Source organism: Lytechinus pictus, chromosome 2, assembly GCF_037042905.1.
Source record: "Lytechinus pictus isolate F3 Inbred chromosome 2, Lp3.0, whole genome shotgun sequence".
Lineage (NCBI taxonomy): Eukaryota > Metazoa > Echinodermata > Echinoidea > Temnopleuroida > Toxopneustidae > Lytechinus > Lytechinus pictus.
The window spans coordinates 53,471,354-53,488,678 of NC_087246.1; the positions used below are offsets into that span (position 1 = coordinate 53,471,354).

The 17,325-nt window shown below is 35.1% G+C and overlaps 1 protein-coding gene across 1 annotated transcript in view; it reads left to right on the plus strand.

Moving 5' to 3' along the window:
- LOC129277662 (exocyst complex component 2-like) overlaps positions 1-17,322 on the plus strand; it is a 34,095-nt gene extending 16,773 nt beyond the window's left edge. The window contains exons 18-28 of the mRNA XM_064095156.1: positions 119-240; positions 1,249-1,319; positions 2,102-2,185; positions 3,011-3,070; positions 3,620-3,684; positions 4,343-4,412; positions 5,162-5,278; positions 5,907-6,048; positions 12,475-12,718; positions 13,357-13,416; positions 14,963-17,322. Of these exons, the coding sequence (XP_063951226.1) occupies positions 119-240; positions 1,249-1,319; positions 2,102-2,185; positions 3,011-3,070; positions 3,620-3,684; positions 4,343-4,412; positions 5,162-5,278; positions 5,907-6,048; positions 12,475-12,718; positions 13,357-13,416; positions 14,963-15,038 (1,111 nt within the window). The 3' untranslated portion in view covers positions 15,039-17,322. The remainder of the gene's footprint in view (positions 1-118; positions 241-1,248; positions 1,320-2,101; positions 2,186-3,010; positions 3,071-3,619; positions 3,685-4,342; positions 4,413-5,161; positions 5,279-5,906; positions 6,049-12,474; positions 12,719-13,356; positions 13,417-14,962) is intronic.
- Positions 17,323-17,325: the final 3 nt, after the last annotated feature.

Sequence of the window (17,325 nt, forward strand, 5' to 3'; positions counted from 1 at the left end):
ATCTGGAAGTACCAACCTCACTTCTTGAAGTCCTGCACTCATTACTGCCTGATCTTAGAGTTTGTTGTTTGGTAAAAGTTTGTTGTTTGGTTAATCTCTTTGTCTTTAAATCCTACAGGTCTGTTCTAAGTACCTTGGTGAATCTTGAAGTACCAACCCCACTTCTTGAAGTCCTGCACTCATTACTGGCTGAACTTAGAGTCCACTGTATGGTCACTCTCTTCAAAGAGGCCACAGAAGGTAAGGAGAATTGTCATTTTCCTGGTCAGGTGTCAGAATTAACCGATGCTCTGCACGTTCAAACAAAATTAAAGCCTTTCTTTATATCCAGCTCCCTCGCAATCATTGACAATACCACCATATTTTGGGGGAATCAAATTGTTATGAAACAAGAAAGCTAATGAATATAAGAACACTTCAAAGAATTTTGTTGATTGTTCTTAAGAATATGCATTTGATTGCGTCGTTGTTAACTAATCATTTTGATATGCTTGTAGATGATTCCAAATCACAAACAAATCCTTCTTATCCAATCATAGAAGTGACTTACGGTAAACCATATGATTAGTCCTGGAAGGACTTAGAAAAGTGAATAGAGGTAGAAGTGAAATGGATAGGCAAGAAAGTGGAAGGTTGGAAAGCAGAGAATTCATTCCTGAAGTGAGAGTTGTCCTTAAAGGACTGTAAACCAGACAAGTTTGGAGGCTTGAGTAGTTGGAGAGATGAGGGAAGTCTTGCTCGAGTCGGCGAGTGGTGTTACAGAGCAGGAGAGAAGACTCGGGGGGGTTTTCAGACAGATTGACTGTCCGTCTTCCACCCGTCCATGTTCTCACCTTTCCATTTCACTTCTACCTCTATTCACTTTTCTTAGTCCTCATAGGACTCACCAAATACACTTCCTTGATTGTCCATACCACCATGCAAACCTTCAAACATCAACCAAATCCTTCCTATTTAATTGTCATAATTTTTTTCCTTCTAGATATTTACAGATGATTCTAAGTATGAAGTTAGGATTAGTGTTGTAGCGGTTTGTTCATAAAGGCATTTATCTAGCTGTGCCACCTTCCACCCACATATTAAATGTGTAACCAAAAGAATGCGATCATGAATGTAATTAGATTGGCATGTATGTGCTTATGAAAATAATGCCTGGAGTGTAGATGATGCACTTAATGTGTAGAACAGTGATGAAAATGATAACATGACTTGTTGTATGACCTACTGTATTTGTGTGCCGCCTCTTAGATATCAAGGCTCTTCATGGCCGTGAGACCTGGGTGCTTCAGATGGATGAACATGGAGGCATCACAACTTTGGTAAGTCTGATATGTTATAATCATCTTAACATCTTACAATGCAGTTTAGTAAGCTTCTATTCAAGTGTGCATGAATCTTTTTGGAGCAAGCCCATGATTGCTATGTAGTTACCATTTAAATTATTGAGCACTTATATAGGATCTATTCATTTTTTATTTGAGATTGCAATATGTTATAAGAACTAAATTTTCAAGTTATCTGAGTAGCATGCAAACTAGTAAAACATATTTCCAAAGTGGTTTAGACATTTGACACAACTCTGCTTCTTTTACCAAGCTTTTGTTAGTCTGCTTTTAATATTCAGTAACAGATGTCAGAGCTGCCAAGTAGTGCAGATTTTTTGTATTTAGTACTGAAAACTGAGAAGAATACTGATGGTTTCATGCAAAATACTGGTTTCTAAAGTTTCAGCTTTGTGTTTTGTCTTATGGTATTTCTTTGAAAATAATGATTTTCCCACCTAAATACGCATTTTCAGCTTTTAAAATATTGAAATGTTCTTGTTCAATTTGGCAGCTCTGAGATGCCATTATTTTTCTCTTTTATTTCTCTTCCCTTCGTTCAAGTTTTTTGTCTGCTTACTGAGTACAGTCTGCTCTCCCCTTGTATCAAGTATCATGATATGTTTATTTGTGGAGAATTTGCTTTTTGAGCATTTTTAGACCTTCTTCTAAGATGGATATTGTACCTTTTAATGATATCAACCTTGTCAAATAGAGTCTCGGAAGGAGATATTAATAGAAATGATTTAAATGTGATGATCTTATTTTTCATCTTTCAGCCTACTCTATTTGAGAGTATAGTAGTAGACACATTACAGCATCTCAAGGAAGTGATCAGCTGTAATAGCTCCAGTGAAAAGAAGGTTTGTATGCAGGATGAACATCATTATTGTATTCCCAATTCATTAGAATGTACTTCAATTGCTAAGCCTTTAAAAAAAAAATACTTGATGGTTGCAGTGTATGAAGTGCCAAAAGGTTTTTCAAACAGTTGCAGTGTATGAATTGCCATGTTTTTTTAAGAGAGGTCACATTTTTTGGTACTTTCGGGGCTACTTTCCACAACTTGCTGCCTAAATCTGCAACATTTGATAAGCTTTAACATTGCAATGGATGGGGATGGGCTATTTGTTTTGGTTTTCATGGCCCTTTTGAGCATTTCGGGGGCTAAATTACCCCCAACCCTCTTGTAATTTTTTCCCCTTCAACATACCCTTCCAAGAGGATGGTATGAGATAACAGTATTCAAAGATTGTTGGATCTTTTTCTCTGAGATGAAAATATGTATCTTGAAAGGAATTATTTCATTTGCATTTTTAGTGAACAATATGTAAAGTTGCAGGTTGATTAAAGGAGAAGTTCACACTGACAAAAAGTTTATTGAAAATATGGCAGAAGATAACATGAACATTTTTTGTGAAGGTTTAAGGATAATTCATCAAAGATTTTTTAAATCTATGAGAATTTTAAGTTTTGAATTTGTGATGTCTTATGTGAGCAACTTCCTTTTATATCGTGTATTAAATTATACTTGTATCTAATGTCATTTTCTTCAAATATTGTATCATCAGTTTATCGCCAAACACATCATTTTGTATTTTGGTAATGCAACTTACACAGTGTAGTCTGTGCAAAGATGTATGATAATTGTGGGAGAATCTTTCCATGTTTTTCATTTGTTTCTCCAGATCTTTGATAACAGACATGTAGAGAGACAGACTGTTGATTTATCTTCTGATATGCTCATGGTAAGAGGTTTCTTCTCAAATCTCATTATTTAGCTCTTGAATTTGATCAATGTTAAATTGTTTGATAAATTTCTGGAGCAAATTAAAGGTACACCGAAAGTTACAAATGCATGTACTTTCCCTGTTTATTCATACCTATTACAACTGTTATGAACAGTTAACTGAAATTATACAATATAGTTTTATCAAACAAGGAAAAATTAATATTTGGGCTAATTACGGGTCCTCAGTTATGTTAATCAAGAACTACTGTGTCTTGTACCAAATGATTATACTTGTTTAAGAGTGCTCTAATTATACCAGTTGAATTTGGTCATCCTTTTTTTTTAATGAGTTTTTGAAGTAGTTTTTTGTCAATTGGATTATGCCTTGGCATTTGATGTGATGAAAAGTCTATTTTAATCCTTTTATATAACAATCGTTGACCCTTCATTTTCAAGTATTCAATCCATCACAGTGAAATTATTATTATTGTATCGTATATGGATATGTATTTTTATGTTTTTGAATGATATGATTTTTTTCTTTTCTTTCTTTGAATTTTTGTAGGCATTTGCGTCATGTCTTGAACAGTTAGCTTTTCTGGGAGATGATGGAGACATGCAGAAATTAAGGTAAACCTGTAAATGACTAAAATTAAAGAAATGAAATATCTCATATTTAGCAATGTCTTAGGTATATACATTTCTGAAGAGAGCAAAAAGGAGAGAGAACTTATGATGACATTATGAAAAAAATGCATGCTTGAGTGAATGGTTGAGGGTAATCATGAATTCGGAAGGCAGGAAACTTCTTTGTTTCATTTTGAGACATGGTTGAATTAATTTATCAAGAGGTTAGACAAAAGCATTTGTTATTGGATAGTGAATAGCCACTCTTGAAGTCCCACCAGTAGATAGTATGCATACATGCACTAGCAGATACTAATTCATGTTTAGAATGAAAAATTATAATTAATGTCAGAGAACAGTATAAGTCTACCCCAGGGGACTCGGAAGGAAAAGAGGAAACGTAACCTGAGACTTTGTTGCATCTTTTTCACAAATCTTGTTTTTCTTGAATTGGCAGCCCCCGATAAGTTTAAAAAAAACAATGATGTAGGTGAAAGACGGAATGTGATGTGCAGTACCAGTCACAATTTTTAACTCACTATATTACACTAAAAAGCAGAGAACAAAAGCAAATCTATTGTTCTGTGCTTGACTTGTAGTTTACTGTGTGGGTTAACTTCAAAGATTCATATCATACTTGGTTATTTATTGTTTTTACTAGATTATCTGAGGCAGCAATGAGAACTCCTGAATCTCTATTCCAGTCTCCAGAGGACAGTATCCCATCCATGGTAAGATTTGATCTATGTCTCTCTACTCATGATTCCACAAAGAATGTAGAACTGAGAAGAGTTTGGTGAAGGCCTATTTGCTCGTGATGTACCTCGTCACTGGAATCCTTTTTTTTGGGGGGGGATGCACTTAATAAAATTTCTTGGAATAGAATCATAAACAAAAATCACAAATCGATGATGCAAATGCAAACACAACTAATTGCACTGTTTTCTTGGAAAGTAAAGGTCAACCATGGAGAGTGTGCAATACATATCCGAAGGGAAAGAATGCCCATGATAGAATCACGATTGAGATCTCAGCTGTGTTTCATCAAATTTTTGTCTGGTTTTGCTGAATCCCCTTAAAACATATATTTTTTTCAAATTGTTTTGTGTTTGTATTTTGGAAGATTTATTGTTATGATGATGAAAGATTTTATTATTTGCTACTCTAGTTGAAACTAAATTAAAATGTCTTTTAAAACCATGATTGTAGGGTAAAAAAGGTGTTTAATAAAATCTGAATATAGGTCATCCACTCTAGAACAATTCTATTGCCCTTGAACATGAAGAGACTCCCTCAATTATAACTATTTAATACCAAATTTGCTTTATGATCATTCATAGTTTTATTGTGTCTGTAAAATTAATGAAACTTTATTTTATTAATCAAACTCTTTCCCAAATTTTTTTTTGTAACTGTTTTTTTGTGTTGATATCATCGTGCTTGTTTTGATATCTTTTTCTCTTTGTTTTTCTTAATACAGGAACAGTGTTTGGTAATTGTACTGAGTAACTGTAGTCATGTTTCTCAACATGTCATCCCTAATCTGATTGAGCAGTTCAAGAGACTTGGCTATCCTAGCACCCATGAAATAGAAAATGTAAGTAATTTGCTGTGAATTAGAACCTGGGGCTTGTTTCATAAAGACTTCCAACTAAGGTAACTTTATCATTATTGTAACTACCATGGAAACCTTGATTTTGAATTGCTGCTGAGCCCTGTTACCATAACGATAAACTGATGTACGTAATTTAGATCAGGGCTAAGGTGCATTGAGTCAAGTTTATAGCTTTTGATATTGAGTCAATTTTGGTGTCAAGTAGACACTCAACTCGACTATTTGTGTTTGATTTTATTTTTTCCCAATGACGAATGATAGAACTCTGTGACAAATATACTTTCAGACAGTCATATGTTTTCAGTACATTTTAACAGTACCATCATAATCTGTCAATGTCTACATATTTTGGGAATCGGGAGCGCAGAATTCATAAGTTCATTTATTCAAAGTACTCAAATCTTGTTCCATTAAACCTGCATTTGTAGACTTGAGTTCATTCATGGTAGTGTCTTAAGACTTTTAAAAATAAAAATTCTTCAGTATAAAGAACCAATGGGATTCTCCATTTATTTGTTTACAAATGCCAAGGTTTATACAAGTCTAGAGTAGTATGATGAACTAAATAAAATGTTCCAATGCAATATGTATTGCTCATACACACCTGTAGATGTCCCAAGAAGCGTATGCAGAACTTGACGAGAAGATCTTCGAAGCTTACTGTGAACAGAAGATAGATCCGTTGGTTGGAGCTCTGGAAGTAGGGGTCTATGCTGGCAACTATGACTGGGGCAACTGCCCTGAACCTATAGGTATGATTACTAGAACCTTCTATGAGTCAAATCTACTAACACCTATGAAAACTGCTCTGATGGCCTTATGCAGGGAATGAAGAAAACGTAAACATCAACGATATTCTGTCGATGAGGCTGATTCTCTTACTTCAGAATATTCCTATTAATATTCTATGAACCAAATAATATTTCCCTGGTTTTCTATTTGCTGAAAGCTATGAGTATTGTTCATATCTTAAAGAGTAAATCTTATCTTTCTAAATAAGACCATGAATAGATTATATCATCGATTTAAGAAAAGGTTAAAAGTACTGTGAATAATGTGATCTCTTTTTTTTCTTCAAAATAAAGATCTTATGGTGTATCAGTATTCAGCATTCTGTTTCATAAAAGTTTTTAAAAAAATATAAATGTATGACAAGTTTGCTGTCAGTAAATGAAATGATTCAATATCAGTAGTATGTAACTTACAGTGCCCAGATTAAGGAACCAAATGCATTCTTATCCTGCCATTGCTCAAATCAATATTTTGAATCTGTATTTTCACTCTCCACGAAGTGCCTAGAAGAATGTTAATTGTTAAGATGATGCTCACTGTGATAACTCAACAGGGAGTAGAGAATGCTCATATATATAACATTCCCAATTAAACATGAAACCTCCAACTCTAAAGGCTTAAATTACCTATAGGCAAGGGTTCAACCAAGATCAAATTTCATTGAATTTAAGAGAAGACAAGTTACATTTACAACATTTCTTGATTTTTTTTAGCTCAGCCGAATTCAAACTGTATCAATATTTGTTATGTAGCTATTAAACAGTGTAGCCAATTATGCTGTGGTGTATTGCAATGTATATACAATTTCAACACATGGACATCTAGTCAACATTTCATTGAGTTATCTTCACTTGAGAACTTGTTATGCTTAATGCAGTAAATAATTTGAACATTTACGGTCATTTTTCCACCACTTGGGCAAGATATAAAGCTACATTGTGTCTAATTGTACCCTAGACAGGAATAACTGTCTTTTCTGGGGATTTATTTATCAATTTCTGACATCTTACTATTATTCCCAGTGAATGTAGCCAAAATAATTCAGTGGAACAATCTATTTTACAGACACTGAAGCTTTTGGTATAAATGTACCCCTATACTGTCAAAATACCACTCATATTGTGGAACTTGTTAAATCCTTCCATTTGATACCAAATTCATCATTGAATTGAATTGAATTGAAAAAGTTTTATTGATATTGCACTTTGCAACCAAGGCCTGAATTGTGTACAATTTACAGGTCTACATTTATAGTGCACATAACTAGTTAAAAAAACATCAAACTTGAAATAATAACAGTAATATAATGCAACTCAATATAGACTGTGAACATGCGTACCAAAAGGAAAATGTAAAGACTGAAAAGTAAAAAGTAAAGACTGAAAAGTCGTGGTGGTGGAAGGATGCATTTTATTAAGCATCCTGATTTAAAAAGCAAAAGTAACAAGATTTAAGCAGGTGACAAAAAGTAGGATGGAGTCCGGGGACGAGTGAGCAGTCAAATTCAACCAGAACAATGGAATTGATTGTTCAAATCTATTGCTCTGGTGGGACAGAGAAAAGGCAGAATCGACTAACATTGCCTGGAACTATGCATTATTTTGGCCGATGGACAATTACTTTCGAAACACTCACATTCATACCACACTCCTCGTACACCAACATTCATGTTTGGGCAAATGACCCTGAAAATACATTTAAATAACTTCCTTCCAACCCTCACATTAAAAAGTGGGGGGGGGGGGGGCTGAGTGCTCGCACATCCCAAGAGTCATCCTACTCAAACCAGAATATGTGTACATAAAATGTAAAAGATGATACAATATGTAAATTCATAAAAATGTCCCCCATCACATGCAGAAATTTTGATGAAAATGAGTAGAAATATTGGCATAAAAATCCAAACATTGTTTCCTTTTAGTTGGTACAATGTGATGTACATGCACATCAGCATTAAAACATCTGTGATCCTAATCAATTATAATTGTTTAAATTTAATTTAAAAGGTTCTAAAAATATTTTTAAATTGCCATCAAATGTTTTTGAGGTAGTGTCTAACAAATTGGAAACAAAATATTGAGTCAAAACAATTTACTTAAAATCAGATAAAAGTGTTCTTTTATTGAAATACTCACATGGTGCAAATATTGACAATCGTACATGAAATAATAATAATTTCAATATTAAAGGCCAAGTCCACCCCAGGAAAATGCTGACTTGAATAAATAGAGAAAAATCAAATTAGTATAGTACTGAAAATTTCATCGGATGTAAAATAAGAAAGTTATGACATTTTAAAGTTTCGCTTATTTTTCACAAAACAGTGATATGCACAACTAGGTGACTCAGTCGATGAGGTCCATCACTCACTATTTCTTTTGTTTTTTATTGTTTGAATTATACAATATTTTATTTTTTATAGATTTGACATTAAGGACGAACTTGACTTAACCATATAGTATTAAACAATGCTAATTCCACACGTTCTGGGAGGAATTAATCGTTGTATCACTTGACAATGAGGAGAAAATTAGAATATTTCATATAATAAAATACAAAAGAAATAGTGAGTGGATGACGTCATAGTCTCTTCATTTTCATACCAGCCAGGATGTGCATATAACTGTTTTGTGAAATTAAGCGAAACTTCAAAATGTCATAACTTTCTTATTTTACATCCGATTTTAATGAAATTTTCAGGCTTGTTAGATTTTTCTCTTTTTATTCAAATCAACTTTTTGTTGGGGTGGACTTGTCCTTTAATCTAGTGCCTATTAAAAATTTCTCTAAGTGCTTTACATTACAAAACTTAACTACTTAACATAATTAAGTATATTGATTAACCCAATTACATAGCTAACATAATTACCTTGAATAACTTAATTACCAACTTCAATACCTCAATTTACTTCAGTGCTTTTACTTAACCTAACTACTTAACTAAATCATATTAACTAAACTCAATTGCTTAGCCAACTTCACTACCTTGAATAACTTAATTACCAACTTAAACACCTTAATTTACTTTCAGTGCATTTACTTCAATCTAACTACTTAACTTAATCATATTAACTAAACTCAATTGCTTAGCCGACTTCCTGAAATAACGTAATTACCAACTTAAAGACCTTAATTAAATTTATAACTATGGACAAATTAACTGTGAAAATAAGAAAAATCATGAAAATTAAGTGCTAATTCAAAGGAACTGAGAGAAGAATGGGATCTCAAGCTAAAGTGAAGTGAGTTCAAGAGTATAGGAGCCACAACTAAAAAGGCTCTATTGCCATGCGTATGAGAGGTTACCTTGTTACGACCAAAATGAGTATCCACGTTTACAAGCAAAAATATATATTGATAACCTAAAATACAAAAAAAATTAAGAAAACAGTGCCCAATTAGTTTCATAAGAATTAAATATATGATATATAGAAGTTGCACGAAGTGCATGTCATACAATAATTTTTATTACATGAAAAGCAGTTGACTTGGGAGAGGATGCTAGTCCTCGGTGTTTATAAAGTGGTATGTTAAAGTGAAAAGACATGTTTTTAAATTTCCTTGTATATTATTAATTAAAAAGGCATTTTCATTGTTCTGGCTTGAAATTGTTGAAAAGATTTCAAATGGCAAAGTGTAATTAACCATGAAATTAAAATTAGAACGGAACAAGGCATGTTCCTTGGGTACTCCATCATGATATGCATTTGACCAAGTTTCATTATTTATAGTACTTTGTTGACGACATTCTAAAAAAGCCCATAAAATTGTTAATACATTATTTTTTTTACAATCAAAATATTGTAATCCAAGCAATCATGTTGATAAGCCCGGGTTTCCCAAACTTAAAGGAAGTTACAAAGGATCCCATACTCATAAGCCAGCTGACTAAAGTCAATGCATCTTCCTTTTGATTTGAATTCCAAAATGTACTTCTCAACATGCAACTGATAAGTTAACAATAAGCGTACGTAAGGTGTATATTACAAGAATAATGATCTTACTTGTTAATGGTTAAATCTTCCCAAATCAGGCGATTTTGTATCAATTTATAAGATTGATGTGACAAATACAAATTACGATGATTGACGATATGATTTACCAACCAAGATGCATAGATGAATGCATGAAATGGGACCATAAAATGTAAGTCGTATCATTCCTGAGTATGGGGCATGGAGGCCTTAATTGTGCCACCAATGTTTCACTCACGGTTCAACATTTTTTTCAAGTGAGTGAATAATGATTTGAGTGCATGTCAAAGAGACCATGATTTGAAAATGGACTTATATCCTTTGACGTATTCTCCCCTAGGACGAAATCACCCATGCACTTTTGAAAGGATTAGTCAAAATGATCAACATACCTTCAAATATGTATTCAGCGTAATAATTGCATCCAGGAGGGGGCCAAAGCTAAGTAGAAACTAACGAGTCGTGACGTTATATTTTCTAGTTGAATCATGATATTCATGGATATAGTAATTGCGGGAAACGAGGTTTGAAGAGTAAGCAATGTAAATCAGTAGCTGGTGAAACTTGTTATCTAGAAATTCAAATGAATACTATAATGAAACTCATCCCCATAAGGTAAGATCAAGTAACCCATACTTCGGAAACTGAGAGCGTTCTCTCCATTTCTTTGAATAAGATTTCCAATATGTGGAATATCATTCAAGGAATTTTTTTCTCCAAATACTACTGAAATTAAATTTTTCCCCTTTGATTTCTATGTGAACAAGATGATTTTATTTCAATGCACTGGCATAATTTGTTTTAAAGTAAGATTCTGATTATGGTATTTTATGAATTCTCACAATCCTTAAAATGCTATTTTTTAAATTTTATTTTGTTTTTGGGGGGCGTGAGTCTATCAAAAATTTCAGCTCGCGTTTCGCCCTCTCATTAGTTTGATGTGCACCGGAGGAAATGTTAACTAGGTACCATGACATGTTCGGCGACAATTGCTCTGATGGAAAATCTGCATGTTAAGCCAAGCATAAAACTTACCTCCAAAACTAAATAAACCTTAATCCTTATCTTTACATCATTCTGAACCAGAAAGAGTAATACCAAACCCAAATCTAGAAAGGGGTTTATCGGGGGAGAAGTTGGGTGGAACTGTAAATCATTCCATATTTTGCTTCTCATAATTGACAAGCACATGAAACAGGGTTATCATGAACTGAGCGGGGCTTTAGAACGTTTTATATGAAAATTAATTCTTGTGCAGGTCACACTTGAGAAACAAAGAAACCCTTCTCCAGTTCTCAAAGAATTTTTGTGTCTTTGATTATCTGCTCCAGTTTTATTTCCTCTTCCTCTTTTCCTTTTATTCCTCTTTTAATTTGTTTTCACTTTTTTCCCCACATTTGTTTATGATTTTCAGTATAGCGATACGAACTCACTACCTTAACATGAAACATATTTGACGAGGTCTTTATGTAGATTCCCCTCAATTTGTTTTATTCTCTGTAAAGCAATACAATTTAACTCGCCACCTGACCATGAAACATATTTGACATGGTCTATTTTGCTACCTGTATGAAGATTCCCCTCTTCATTATACAAGGTGAACATAATAAGATTGGATTTCAACTGCAGCATTAGCATGCAAAAAATTGGGGGACTCTTTTTGAATTTCGATACAATCCTTGTTAAAATTGATTATTAAAGTTTTGATTCATAGGATGGTTTTATTTGATGAAAATTCATGAGGTCAGGGGGGTGGGGGGCACATGCAGCCCGTGCCCCCCCCCCCCTCTTTTGAGAGCCATAATCAACATTTTTAATGCAAATATGCCGTTTTTACCCAAGTGTGCCCCCCCCCCCTTGGAAGGTGAGGACCTTTTTTTTTTTTTTTTGCTTGTTAAATTTTCTGCAGCAGAATCTAGACTTACCATGTCAGACTCTACATTATGCACTATGCAAAAACTAACGGTGTCTTGTAGACTAGGGGGAGGGAGAGAGGAGGGGAAAATGAGGGAGGGTGTGCGGGTGTGTGTGTCGGGGGAGGAGGGGTGTCATGTTGAGCACCCTTTTACAAGACTTATCAGTGACAACAAACCTGTGTTAAAAGCAACCAGATTAAAACTATTTGATTTCCTGATGTGATGATGAATTTGTCGTGGAATTTCAGAATTGTAATTGAAAACGCACTTTATGAAATGATACACTGAATCTCATGATAGAGGTAACAAATGATACATGTACATTACCAGTACATCTGCAATGCATTTCTATATATTAGTATTGTGTTGAGCAAAGATGAGGTCTTGGTCTGTATAAAGAGGTCACAAGAAAAGGTAGGCCTTGAGTCAATCTACTATATTGAGCACTATTCAAGTCATTATTGAACCAAATCTGTGTTCTTATTGTATAATGTAGGAGCAAGTCCGTATGTGAAGGAAGCACTGATGAATGCTGTAGCCATTCACGCTGAGATCAATGCCATAGCTCCTGCCTTCATGCTTCGCGTGATGGGGCGTGTCTTAGAAGCCGTAGCGGATGAGATGTCACGCATCATGAGCTGCGTTACTGGGTCGTTCTGTAGTAATGGTGCTGTTCAGGCAAGGCTAGATATTGGTATGCTAGAAGAGGCCATGTCGCCATACAGGAATGCAGGAACAAGGTCAGTTTATGGTAACAGTTTTCAAAATGTGAAATTCGAATGCATTTCGCAATTTAAAATGGAAGTGACTGACAAAGAAAATTCTCCAAGGACAAATAATTATCATAACATTGGTGTGTTGGCTCAGTTGGTAGAGCGTCTATCTCACAACCAGGAGGTTGGGAGTTCAAACCCCGGCCGCGTCAGACCAAAAGACGTTAAAAGATAGGAGTTGCTTCTACCCTGTTTGGCGTTCAATGATTACTCGTTGATCTGGCTCTGCGGAGCGGCTGCCGGGCCCATGATCGATTGGGCAAAGCAAATTTTTGGAGTATTTCATTTCATGTCTATTTTGAACAATGAAATATGGAATTATTTTATTGATCATTTAGCTTTCAGCAATTTGTCTTGAATTGATTCTTTCTAATGAAATATCAATTATTTTGTAATGGAAGCAGGGTGCTCTCTTTCACCAAACTGTGAACTCAGACTTGTTCAGATCATTGCACATTTTCTCTTTGGCAACAAAGTGCTGTACACACCGCTCTACATGATTCTTAATTTAGAAAATTACTGTTTATAATTATTTTATTGATTGTGGTAAGCACGTTATGCAATTGATTTGTATATTAATCTTGTTTGTATTTTTTCTATTCCAGTGCATCCTTCAAAGAGGCATTGTCAGTTGTACCACAAATCAGGACAGAGTCCCACAAGAGGTGAGTAAACTGTGATCAAGATATGACCCACGGCCGGTATCAATGGAGGCGCGATAGCTCAGTCGGTAGAGCGGGGGACTCGTATTCCGGTGACCCGGGTTTGATTCTCACTTGGTGCGCTAGTGCCCTTTGGTAAGGCATTAATCCTCAGTACCAGGTCCTTCGGAGAGGACCTTAAGCCGTCGGTCCTCTGGTTACTTGCTTACAAGCATTCATGCTTTCTTAGCAATCAGGTAAAAAAATCACCACCAATACCAAAATACCAAAGTTCGATTCTTAAGCCAGGATTTTGAGCATTGTACTAAGTATTCTGCTTAAGTAAAGCGAAGTTGGCTCAGTCGGTAAAGCGTCTGCCCGTTGAACCAAAGATCGTGGGTTCGAGTCCACCCCGGGCGGATGACTGAAGCCAGTGCGTTGTGTGTAAACGTCTCTCCCCTGTTTCATAGATGCAGGCTATGTTACAGTGGAAAACACTCCGTCCCTCAGATAGGACGTTAAATTGAGGCCCCGTGTACAGGAGAATCACCACCTTTGCACGTTAAGAACCCACTGCACTATTCGAATAAGACTAGGGGGAAACCCGGGTGTAGTGGTCCACCTGCATTCCCCCAACCAGTTATCGGGAGGAGAGACCTGCGGGTCACAGTTCTGTGTGCGTGCCATTGTAGGCGACCCAGATTGGCTGGCTCCTCCGATGCGCCTTTGAATGTCTTTGACAGATATATGGCGCTATAAAAATGCTGTGCATCATCATCATCAAATACTTAACCATCTTTAGTAGTCAATTGCATTTTGTGGCTATTAAAGTATTTTGCTTAAATCCAAGTCAACCGCCTACATGGCTTGCGTGTAGTTTGCAAACGTGATATGCACAGTGCATACATTCTACCTAAGATGGATACATACATTGCACATTATTTGGCTCAAACTTTATGATGTAAAAAAGATTATTAGTAAGATCATTAGATTATTTTTTTTTGCTTAAAGTTTGCTTGATAATATAAAATACATTGATGTGATCTGAATACAAGTTTAAGCATTTGCTTAGCCAAGTAAAATACTTACAAAATCAATACTTTCTATTGAATACTGGACCAGATCTTTGTATGATATGCTGTATTAATTTTATTGACGTAAATCATTCATGGAGATTGCGAGTAAAAGATGCATGAAAGAATGAACAGATCATCTTTAAGGCGATAACCTGTAAAAGCAGATTTATTAAATTGGTTATTTTTCCATTGGTCCTTGTCTTCTTTCATGTGGCCCATTTCTTAACGGCTTGTTATCAAATGCACAATTTTGATAACAAGTTTGCGATAAGCCAATCAAATTGAATGATTTCAGTAGCTTTAAACTGTTATTGCATGTTGGTTGATATAACAAGTTTTATAAAAACGAGCCCGTTATTAATCTTCAAGTCTGACCCAATCTCAATTCTTAGAGAACAACAAATGATTCACACAACATAAATCTTGTTATTTAGTAATATGGTTGTCATTCTTATTCTTATTCTTCACTGGTATTCTCTTCCTTTCATCACCAGACTTCTCCAAGAACTTCAGGCCAGCTTCCAGCGTGACCTTCAATTCCTCTTGACCTGTTTCACGACAGACTCCTAATCGTCATGGCAGCAAGATGGCCCCTCTACAAAGGATAATCAAACGCTCGGGTCGTACTGAGATCCATTCCAGCTTCATTAGGAAGTCCGTTGTCATGTTGCCACAAAGAGGAAATTGAAATCGAAGCCACAAATGTATTTTGTTATATTACATAGGTTATGTAGATTCAAATCAATGAGAGGTGCTGCACAGCAAGAAATGTGAGGTTATCTTTAAGAAAATGAAGTCTCTGATCGGATAATATAACAGATTTTTCCTGGCTGCAGACCTCTTCAAACATTGTTCTTGTTCATGAGCTCTCCTGTGATATCTGTGATAACAACACAGACAACCTTGTATTATTTGTGTGAGGCCTGGGCCCTACATGCCCACTGTAGTGAATGACCTATGCCCTAGCCTGCGGGTCTTGATAAAACTCAAGGCTGTGTGATTTGTTGACAGCAAAACGATCACATCATAGCACTTACCTTTCCTCCCGTCTATATAGTCTCGCCACATCAGCACATCTTTTGCGAGATACATAGTTGCGCGCATTGCAGGAGCCATATCATCACGTCGTTTTAGTGAGAATATTATGACTCTAAAAGGATTATAAAACTATTTTTCCCATGTCCCTTCCCAGGCTCTGGAGTATTGATACTATTCTAACTAGAAATTATGAAGTTTTGCACTCAAGTAATTTTGGTTTTATTAACCAATAATTTATTGAACAGCTCCAATTTTTTCTTCTGATTTACCCCTGAGCAAATGTATGGTATATAGTAGTATAGATTCAAATCCTCCCTTTTTTGCAAGGTCATTTTATGGCCCTTGAAAGGAATGAACATTTTAAAAATACTGATGATAATTTATGAATTCTTTTTTCCCGTAAGTGAATGTATATATGGAATAAAAAGCATATCAATTTCCAGTGAGGAACAATACGTACATGTATTCGCACTGTTGTTTGTCATGATCAGCAGACTGTAAATCTGTCTATTTAATCCTGCCATGGCTATTAATTATCAAGACGTTAATCTACATATGAATTCATGAGTAGAGGGTGGAACCATTAGAGTAGTACAACCTCTGGTAGCCCTGTATTATTATTATTATCATTGTTATTGTTATTATTTGTCTTTTTGGAGATTGAAATCCTTGGATCAAGTTAGTGTGTATGAAAACAGACTAAGATCAGTGCAATTTTTAAAACCATTGGACAGACAATAAGATAAGTTAGGATTTGTGATGTCACTGATTCAAAAAAAAATCTTTTCTTTTTGCACATTCTTGTGTTAGTATACAAATAGCGGATAGGCACAAGTGCAATGGTGCGTGATTTCGCATAAGGTGAAAGGAAGATGCTCTATTCAACTTGAGGCTAACGCCTCGTTGAATAGTGTCTTTTTTTCACTGAATGCGAAATGTCGCACCATTGCAAGAAAAAGAAAATTTGCTCTTTGTGTTGTACAACGCCTCTGAAGTTAGCGAAAATACAAATAATCGATTTTTCCTACGTTTATCTATGAAAATAAAGAAAATGTTGAAAGCAATGCGCATTCAGCCAGTAAGCCCTACACGCATTTAATAAGCGCATGCAATGTGTTAAATCATATTTTTATAGCGTCATCAACTTTTACTGACCCGTGCAATGGTACATTAAGGACGGAACATTAACCCTATCTTAACTGGGCTATTTCAGACCAGTATGTATTTGGGGGGGGGGTCAATTTGACCCCCCCCTCAGATCTCATCCGCTGATCACGTGATCGCCGCGAAAATTTGTATGCGCATAGAGCCGGATGTCAGCTAAGTAGGTGTTGTACAATAATATATTTTATGGAACCTCTAACTTTTCACCCCCCCCAAAAAAAAAAAAAAAAAAAAAACACCTGATCTATGGAAAAGCATGTCCACACTCAAATGCTCAATATTTGTATCTCTGATTTTTCCGTTTTCATGCAAACTAGTAAACTTGTTCTCAGGATTTTATTCTCTAACTCAATACATTGTTATTTTACATGGTTCTTCAAAGTTCAACTTCATCAGCAAGTCCATCCTTACATCAGTTAGTTTAGATAAAAGCGGAAATATAAGAAATTTCCTTCAAAAAGATTCAAAATAAAAGTGGATTGCTTGTAAATAGAACCCAATAATTATATTTGGCTAATTTCAAAGTTATTATGCATTATCCAGTAGGGAAAATGAGAAACTATCTATCCATGTGCAATATTTGTTTTATTAAATAAAAAGTATATTATTATGTCGCCTATTAAATAGAAATAAATATTATGTTGCCTCAAAATTA